At 37.5% G+C, this 10,242-nt stretch overlaps 1 protein-coding gene and 1 long non-coding RNA gene across 2 annotated transcripts; one reads left to right on the forward strand and one right to left on the reverse strand.

Moving 5' to 3' along the window:
• The first annotated feature begins 801 nt into the window (after window positions 1-801).
• On the forward strand, window positions 802-2,496 carry LOC142169935 (uncharacterized). Its single transcript, XR_012699566.1, has 2 exons — window positions 802-918; window positions 2,223-2,496. It is a non-coding gene; the product is annotated as an uncharacterized LOC142169935 (long non-coding RNA).
• A 4,133-nt stretch (window positions 2,497-6,629) lies between these two features.
• On the reverse strand, window positions 6,630-9,834 carry LOC107782954 (uncharacterized). The gene is made up of 4 exons (XM_016603914.2): window positions 9,425-9,834; window positions 7,547-7,687; window positions 7,244-7,431; window positions 6,630-6,907 (listed from the first exon to the last, which is right to left on the reverse strand). The coding sequence occupies exons 1-4, from the start codon at window positions 9,773-9,775 to the stop codon at window positions 6,817-6,819; spliced, it is 771 nt and encodes a 256-aa protein (XP_016459400.1). The 5' UTR covers window positions 9,776-9,834; the 3' UTR covers window positions 6,630-6,816.
• Window positions 9,835-10,242: the final 408 nt, after the last annotated feature.

The following is a 10,242-nucleotide window of genomic DNA, read 5'->3' on the forward strand; positions in this document are numbered from 1 at the left end:
AGTTCGGAGATTAAGGAATAAGGATGTAGCTTCAATTAAAGTATTTTGGATTAACAATAATGTGGAGGAGATGACTTGGGAAGCTGAAGAAGAAATGAAGACTAGGTATCTTCACTTGTTTCCACTTCAGGAGGAAGATCGGACTGAGATATCACAGCCTTTAGGTACATATATAGTACTTGATTCTTATGTTAGTTATTGTTATTGGTCGTGTGAGGCCATTGGTGTTATTGATGATTGTGGCCCTCTGTGGATTTGTATTGTTGGGTTTTCTATGTGACAAGTTGGTAGTAGTACCGTTACATAGGAGACTCTGCCAAATTTTTTATAGATTTCTGGGAATTTAACATTCGAGGACGAATGTTTCTGAGGGAGGAAAGATTATTATACCATGTGCGTCCCAAGGTGACGTAATGAATATGAGACTTGTTAATCATTATTTAAATGATTTTAAATTCATAATATGTCTATATATGATGTTTGGATAGAAAATATGAATTTGGGAAAAATCGGATTAAAGTTGCGGGAAAACCGACTAAGAATTTGCCTTGTAACAAAGCTTTTTGAGAAATATATTTCGTGTGCTATATGAGGTATTTTTAGGACATATTATATATCAAATTGAAGGTCTTGGAATGTAGTTTTCAACGTTCTTAACCGTTTGTTCATACAACACCCGGATAAAGAGTTATAAGCGTTGAAAGAAGGACGAATGCTAGGGTGCCAAGTAGCACCTTTTGACTTTTCAAACAAAAGGGATATTTATATCTTTATCTCGTTTCTTTCTTCAATTTTCCAGAACACACAATCAAATAAGACCCCTAACTTTACTCTTAAGCTCTCTGCAAGAGTTTCAAACAAGATTATCATCCCGGGCACAGAATCAAGAAACGATAACATTAAAACGATCCCTACGACGTAAGTATCGCTATATCGCCTTTTATTTTTTTTGTATTTTGAATTTTGGAAGGTACTTCATAGTTAAAAAATATGTAATTTCTGTATTTAAGTGCTTAAATATCAAGGAAGGTTGATAAATTTGTTTCCTAATAGTTAGAACTCACGGGACGGTGATCGAAAGCCGTGAGTTCGAGTTATTTGACTTGTAGTGGACTGTTTTATGGGTTGTTTCATGTTGCCTTTGGGCTGTCTATTTTGCTACTATTTAATGGAGTTTTGAAGGAAAACTGGTGTATAGAAACACTACATAATCACGGAATGGTGGGCTGGTCATTCTTCGTTATATTGTTTTAGGCTGTTTGACACTACTTTGGTTGTCGTTTTATGTATGAAGTGATTAGAGTGTGTGGGTTGTTTTCTAGTATTTTGTGGTGTATATAAGGTTGGAAAATAATGCTTACATATTTTTATTGTTGTGTTCTTGTTGTTGTTGTTGGTATATGGTATTGGATGAGGGCCTAGTTACAGGGGAAATGCTGCCCAAATTTACGTAAATGAGCTACTAGTTTAAGTTGCAGACTTAGCTTTTACTCAACACTGATTTTAAATCTAATTCTGCTATGGTAAATTGAGTTGATTTATTTTAAGAATTGCTTGGAAGGTACTAAGGACTCAATGGAAATATTGTGATAAGGTATGTTAAGGCTATCCCTCATTTTCTTTTGGCATGATCCGTACGATACAAACAAAACGAGCAAATGCACAACTTTCATAAAATGACTCTATTCATAGAAGCATTAGAGATGCATACGTTCTTGATTCCCCATGTAAATTATTATTATATCTTCTGTTCATGGGTCTCAGAAAAATACGTAGTTGATAAAGTTTATCCGAAAGGTATATTGATCTTATTAACGTATTTCTTATGTATTTCATTCATTTATACATGTACATTGACCCATGACCAGATGGCATTATATACGCGTATATTATATGTATATGGGATATAGAAAAAGGTTACGGCCTTATATACGCACCACCACCTAATCAGCTGGTATACGTTGATGATTTTGCCATAGTGGCTGAGATGATATGATGGGATGCCCTCAGAGGCTCGATGATATTATGTACGCATATACGTATGCATGGTATGGCATTTATACGCACATGCATGATATTATAAATATTTTCATGATTCACAGAGCTATTCAGACTTACAGGTTGAGTTCCTTACTCCATGTTTTTTTCATGTCTTACATACTCGGTACTTTATTTGTACTGACGTTTCTTTTGCCCGGGGATGCTGCGTTTCATGCCCGCAGGTCCCGATAGACAGGTTGAGATTTCTCCAAGTAGGCTATCAGCTCAGCGGAAGATGTTGGTGCGCTCCATTTGCTCCGGAGTTTCTTATTTGGTCAGTATGATTCAGACGTGTATTGTTTAGTATGGTGGGGCCCTGTCCCGACCTTTATGATATTTATCTACTCTTAGAGGCTTGTAGACATATGCCATGTATGTAAAAGATTGTATGGTCTTGTCGGCCTATGTTTAGTGTACGAGTGATCATTTTGGTCTTATAGGCCCAAGTTGGTATTACATGTTTTATTCTAGTTATCCTACGACAACCTTTCCATCTCATTTACCTATGATATCATGATACAAAAAAATACATCATGTTGGTATTCGGTTGAGTAAGGTACCGGGTGCCCATCGCGGCCCATCGGTTTAGGTCGTGACACATGGCTCGACTCTCCAGGTGCATAGGCCTCCAATTTGTTCATGAGTCGAGCGATTTGAAGGTCTTTGTCTTCAATAGACTTCTTTAAGACTTCTATAGTCTGTTTCATCATGGCAAACTTTTCATCCACGCTAGTTGCGCTCAATTATCAAGGCGTTAACTTTCGCTGAAACTGAAGAATCCACCAAATCCTCAAATCCACCAAGGTTTGAGGTTGTTTGAGAAAGCTCGTCAAATGAGATTTGCTCTTCTTTGTTATCTCCAAGGAGGCGAAGTATTCAGATCCATCCAAGTCACTAGCCTTGAACTTGCTTCGAGTGATTGGGCCAACATGATTGAGCTCAGCGGATGCGGCAGCAGTAGCATCTAATGCATGAAACATCATCGCACTTGCGAAAGGCCATTGCAGCAGTAGATATGAAGTTTGCAGTTTTCAACTTGCAAGAGGAAGAGATGAAGGGCAGAATTAGTCCCACTGGGCGTGCCAAAATTTATTCGCAATAAATTTTTGTAGACGAAAAATAAACCGCAACAAAAAGTAATGTGAAGAAAAAGAGATTTTATTGATAAATATTTGTGAGTACAATTCTTTGTATCCCTTGATTCTCCTCTATGAAATTCACCGTGATTCGAGGGCTTGAGAAGCGTCTTTCTCGAATGTAGGACGATGTAGACCTCCTTGTGATATATTTAATCGCCAAGAACGTCGAGCAACACTTTGTTGTTTTGAGTTGATCTCTGGGAAGAACTTCGTTGACCACTCCTTTGTAGAAGAACTTCGCTCTTGATGATTGATCTCTCGGTTTGCGGATGCCCTCACCAATTGCGGAATGCTCTTCTCCAACTCTAAATGTCCCCAGAGAGTTATGTAACCCCTCTATTTATAGTGATAGAGGATGGACAGTCCAGCTACATATGAACTCTCTTGCTTGATTCTGATTGGCTCATGCGAGTCATCAAACTTATCACGTAAGCTATGTGATAAGCTTGCTTGTGATTGGCCAAGATATGTCATTTTAGACACTTAGCAACTCTTGATTGATCATTAATTTGGACTGGGATTGCCACATCATTAAACACGTGGCGTCACCTTATTGGCCTGGAGTTTGACTGGATATGCCATGTTACTTGACACGTGGCATAAGTCTTGGCCTTAAGATGAAATAGACCTTGGGCTTGTAAATAAAATGGACTTATTTAATTTGTAAAATCCAAATTAATTTTTTAAACCCAAATAAATTTAAGACATAATCCAAATTTTGTATGGATTAAATACAATAAATTTTATATGTCTACAACAATTATGCACTTTCAAGCAAGCTAGATTCTTAATTAACTTAATACTCCTAAGAAGTAATATTAGAATTTTGACTTTAGATATACAGTTTAGGAATTGAAACCTAAGTTCAGAACAGCAACAAAAAAGAAATGATAGGAAATTAAGAAATGAAAGATGGTGGCTTCTGCTACCTTTAATTGAATCATAAAGAGTTTATAGTCTATATAATAATACTGTAAAAAAATATTACACTATGAAGTTACCTATACAGTAATTACATGAAAATCTCGATTCTTAGCTCTTAAAAACCACATCATGTTGATTTAGGTTAATAACAATTACTATCTGCTTCAATTTAAATGACACATTATCCTTATTAATCTGTTCCAAAAAGAATGTTATTTTTGTATATTTAAAAACAATCTAATTTTAAACTTTTCATTTTATCCACTTTACCCTTAATGATAAGCCTTTACAGTCACAAAATTGTCATGGCCCCACAAAACTTTTGGCCCTTAAGTTTTTAGGACCACATGATCAAAAGTCTTTTTTTTTTTCCACTTAAACTTTGTGCCAAGTCAAATTATATCATTTAAATTGAAACGAAGGAAGGAATAATTTATTAGGGTTATCATAATTCAAAATCTCCTTTTAATAAGAACATACTACATTCCTATTGCCTTTCTTAGTTGGCCACATTGCCATTTGTTATGTAATCTAAAAATATATCAGATACATCAATTAACAAAGAAGTCAGATCACTTCTCAAAGTTAAAGCTCTCATATTCACAGAAACTGAAATGTTTCTACTAAATTAAGAAAACTATGGGATCCAGGTGTATAATATTATCAGACCAGATTACATATTAAAGTAAACGATTAAACTATTAAATAACTAGAGTTCAAGGGTCTTTCTCTTTCCCTTCAGTGGCACTTCCCTCTCCATCCTGTTTGGCAATTGCAACCAACCCTTGTTAATTAGTTCAGAGGAAAAAAACAAAATATAAAGTTAGCTATCAAGTAGAAGTGCATTTTCCACAAATAACAAATGCCTAAGATTACAATTTCCACTCAATCTTATTCCATACACGCCCATAGTAATGCATTTGGTTGGGGGGTTGGGGGGCGGAGGGGTTCGTCATCTCCCAAAATTCAGCATACCGATAGTGTTTTCACATATCCATAGAACATAGGTCAATCAACTCATAATACCAATACCCCCACAGTTGAGCAACTAAATCCAATGAATGCAGCCAAATAGGGAGTGGTAGCATGGACCCGATGCTTGAGAAGATGCTAGACTTAGTCGAGTCATGGGGAAATTCATGCCAAGAGCAAGGAGAGACATCCTATGAGCGGAGGATCGAGGCCATCGTCGCTAGTCGTCCAAAGTACAAACGGGGCAAGAAAAAATGTGACCAGTACCTTGTGACATGGGAAGGCGAACCGCTTCATAAGGCATCATGGCTAATGGACAAAGATCTCCGGCGACGCCAAAGCGAGGTGCGCGCATACGTGTCGTTGCTTTGTGCCGAGGGCGGCACACAAAGTTGGGTGGGGGAGAGTGTCATGGCCCGCTACATCATCATGCCACGTAGGTGCCACTTGGCATATATTTTTGCCATATGGAAAGCTTACATAGGAAAGAGGCTAGCACATGTGGGAAGGTTCTAGAGAAATATAGAGGTTTCCCTTGGAAGACTGTAGAACCCTATGGAATTGCTAGGAAAATTCTTGGAATCTTCTAGGCTTGTAGAGAATTTTAGAGAAAGCCCTTATCTTGTAAATATTAAGGATTTGTGTAACAATTAATATTTATACGCTAGCCCTTAGAAGACTAGTACATGAAGGGGGCCCATTCATTTGTAATTCACCAAGCAAAATAATCAAATTCACTACAATAAAAAGCTTCATTTGGCAAATTTCTCGTCTTTCTTATGTAGCATTCCATTAGCGATCTTGAGTGTAGTAATCCAGGCTGACTTGACATAGCAAGAACGTGAACAAATTGTGCAAGATCGTGAGCGAGTTGTCAAGTGACACACGTGTACTTAGTTAACGACTAAGGACGTGACATTAAGCTGTGCACAATAAAGTTACTTTAACACAAATATTTATTAAAATCATTTGTATACATTTGTTAACGCGAAATTCACAATAAATCAATATTTCGAGCTACACGATGCTAAACATACAACACTTCCAATAATTTCGAAGACCATCGTTTGCTAAGACTTGTGTATAGGACTGGATTAGCTCCAGTGCCAGATCCTCCTCAGATTCTTCACTAAAAAATAGATGCTTTTGGTGTTCATCGAAGAAAGGGATCTACAGAGAATAGGGATGCGAGTATGGGCGGAGTTGAAGTGGTAAAGGAACTATAAAATTTTATCATTCTTTTTGTTTTTTGAAAAATCAAGTCGCTTAAAAGAAGCTATCGAAGAGAAAGAAATCAATAGACAAGATGAAAAGATTGTTAAATGGGCAAGGCTAGCTTCTGCTCGAATGGATGTCATACCATTGGACATGATCCTGGCGAAAATACCAAGACAGTAAATGAGCAGTACAGGCCTTCAAAATTTTGGATGGACACATGGTTATAATCAAAGACATGAGATGTCTTCGACTTTATAACCCTAAGATCACAAATATTGGAATACAGATCGTCCAAGACTGTTCAGCAGATAGCTAAAAATTATGAGATACTTCAAATAACAAAGAGGCAAGGACACTTCTCATAGTTAAAGCGCTCATAATCCAACAAAGTCAGGTCACTTCTCAAAGTTAAAGCGCTCGTAGTTACAAAGACTGAAGTGCTTCTACTAAATTTAGAACACCATGGTCCAGGTGCAGGTGCATAATATTATCAGATCAGATTACACATTAAAGTAAAAGGCAACTAGAATCCAAGGGTTATCAAATAACTTCTAGGGTCCAAGGTCCATCCCTCTTTCCCTTCGGCGACATTCTCCTCTCCATCAAGCAAACCCCTGTTAATTAGTCCGGAGGCAAAAAAACAAAGTTAAGTTAGCTATCAAGTACAAGTGCATTTTCCACAGATAACAAATGCCTATGATTACCATTTCCAGCTTCCATAATTTATCACAAAATCATTCCTTATAAGCCCAAATGATCCCTTTTTTTTTCCTTTTTCTGAAGGGAGGGAGGGAGGGAGGGGGGGGAGGTTTCTCCCATTCCCTTCATCAGCTCTTTGAAAACAAAAAACATATGTAATTCATTTCAAAAGGACTTATTTCACCATCGCTCGCACACACCGAAACACACAATTTAAAAAAGGCAAATTCTAAACGTCAATAGGTGTTTACCTCTCCTTTGGCAGGCAACTAAAGACTTTTTTGGTACCCACAGCAATCAGTCTGCCAGCATGTATTTGAAAAGTTTCGATAGAAGAACCAAGAGTGAGATTTAAGACTTTAACAGTCATAAAATATTCTTCAAATCCCGTCAACCGATAGTTCACCTTCTCAATACTCAAGAGCTTGTACTTAAAAACCTGCAAGCAGAGCCACTATCAGTTGAAAAAGAAAACATGCCAGGAAGAAAGTAAAGGATAGTGGAGGTGGAGACTAATCCCACAAAGCAAAGGTGCATAGGGGACGAATACATACATTGCACTCTTTCTCATTGTATTGCTGGATAGCAAGGTTAGCCAGTTCCATCATTATCTCACCATACTTAGTATGGGACTTGTCTAATGGCACCACATCAGCCAGCATAGAACAACCAGGATAGATATCAAGGTCAAAACCCTGTCAAACAAGCCAACAGTGATGAAGCCCATCCAAACTGGAAGAAACAAGAGAGATCATAAATTCATAATCGAATTGGACAAACCTAACAAAATTAAAATACTTTTTGTCTTTCTATAAGGGAACAGACAAGTCAATTAGTTTAAAAGCGAACATGGGGCCAGCCAACACCGCGAAGGAAATCAGTTGAAGGTTTAATGCCAAAGGAACCAAGAGAATCATCAATCCCTAACAAAAGTAGTAGTAATAGATCTACTACAACTAGTAGGAATAGATATATCACAGAAATCACAATAATAACAACATGATTTGCATGGCGCTAGGGCTTGGTACCAGTATGAGCGGAGAAGGCTCAGAGGTCACATGATTAACATGTTATCCCCCAGACATAATTAAATAAATACATTCTTTTGAGAAGAAAATATATACTCAATCCGTTTCAATTTATGTGAACCTATTTCCTTTTTAGTCCGTGCAAAAAAGAATGACCTCTTTCCTTATTTGAAAACAATTTACCTTTATGCAATGATTTATAGCCACATAAAATATATGTGCTTCATTTTACACCACAAGTTCAAAAGTTTCTCTCTTTTCTTAAACTCCATGCCCAGTCAAATGAGTTCACATAAATTGAAACGGAGGGAGTACATTCTAACATTTCAAATATCCTAAATAACAGCTAAATTCATATTCGTGTACAGTGGAAACATATAAACATATTATCAGGGAAAAAAACAACTCCTATTTAGTACTTGATACTGCAACTTAGGAACTGAATTGGCTTAAAATTAGTGAAACAGATTACAAATGGTCTAAGCTTTTATACAAAATTTGAACTAACAACATGCAATTATTTTTTGCCCAAAAGGATTAAAAATAAAAAATAACAGGCTTTAGAATCAGACAAAACATGACGATTATCAATGTTATTTGGAAGGTCTAATACACAAATTAGCAATATGAATGAGAAAAGAAAAATTTGCAGAGGCGCTCGCCTTTTCTTCCTCGCAACGCAACAGACCAAAATAGCGATGCTGTCTCGCCTCAGCGCTGTAGCGCTTTACAACACTGTATGGAAGTTAAGGCGAGAGAACTTAAAATGAAAGGAAGCAAACAAACATTGGTTGGTTGAGTTTGCCGGTGGTAAAGTGACCAAATAAGGAAAAATTGAGGGTGATGCTCAGGTGAAGCGCCAACGGGCAAAATCCAACCACACGAAACTAAAGTACCTTTTCTGGTATTTTTATAGGGAAACAGACCGGTCAAATAGTTTTAAAGAGGAGAGGGGGTCAAGGAAATCAGCTGAAAGGTCTAATGGTATGCCAGAGGAACCAAAAGAGTCATGAATTCCTAACAAGATTTAGGGCCAAAGGAAGCAAAGCAGTAGAGCAATAAATAAGACATGAAAATCTCAAAAACCCTATCCAATTCGAATAACCAAAGAAAAAAACTAAATCATATTCATGGACAATGGGGAAACTTGTGTTATCAGGGAAAAAACATCTCCAATGGCTTACAATTAGTGAAGACATATATTACAATGGTTTAGCTTTGATAAAGAAAAATTTGTCCTAAACAACATGTAATTCATTATTTAAGGGACTTTAGAAGCAGACGATTCACGATAGCAGGTAGCTGGTTGAATTAGTCGAGATGCATTATACACTAAATATATAAATACTTTTAGCTGATATATATCTATAAAGTTCAAATTGAAAGGAAGGAAACAATACATACATTGGTTTGTGCAGCTTGGTGGTGATAATGACACCAAATATGGTAAAAATCAGGGCGATGCTCAGGCAAAGCGTGATCAGGCAAAAGCTCGTCGTCGCTATCGTTGGCATACTTTTCATAAGAGTAAGTGGCTGGTGGTTTAAACCCCCTGAGGTATCCACCTCCTTCTGCAACTTTTTGCTCAATCTCCGCCGCTGTCAGTGTCGACGTTCCTCCTTCTGCCATTCTTCGCCTCATCTCCTCGGTTAACACCTTCACGCATCCTCCTTTTTGCCTCTTCTCGGCGGCTACTTGTGGTTGTTGCCTCTTCTCCGTGGAAGTCCCTGTCGATACAGATCCAATTCCCAACATTTCTCAATTGATCTACACAACCCTAGTCATGCAAAATTAGGTTAAGGAGCTTTCTAGCATCACTAGAATTTATAAGCAAAGTTTTTTGTACTTCCATATTTATCCTTAATTTTTTATGTTATTCCGTTCCTGTATTTACCATGGGTTTCCCCTACATTTATGGGCTTTTAAGTTTCAACACTTTTGGCCCCCACAACACTTTTAGGAATTTGAGAAGACTTGAATAATGAAAGTTTTGGCCCTTTGAAATACCTTTCCAATGATATATTGTGGAGACCGAACGAATCTCTATGAAAAATATTATATGCATTTTCCTGGAGAATGGGCATTATGCACGCCGAATTGCGTGCCAAACTATTCCCGTGCGCGGCAGGGCACTTGTGGCAGTGCCACTGACCTTGCTCTGTGTTCAGGTGTGCGGTTGGGCCTTCATCTGAATGGAAGCGCACCCGGGGAGTCGTTTTAAA

The sequence above is a fragment of the Nicotiana tabacum genome, chromosome 15 (assembly GCF_000715075.1).
Source record: "Nicotiana tabacum cultivar K326 chromosome 15, ASM71507v2, whole genome shotgun sequence".
NCBI classification, from domain to species: Eukaryota; Viridiplantae; Streptophyta; class Magnoliopsida; order Solanales; family Solanaceae; genus Nicotiana; species Nicotiana tabacum.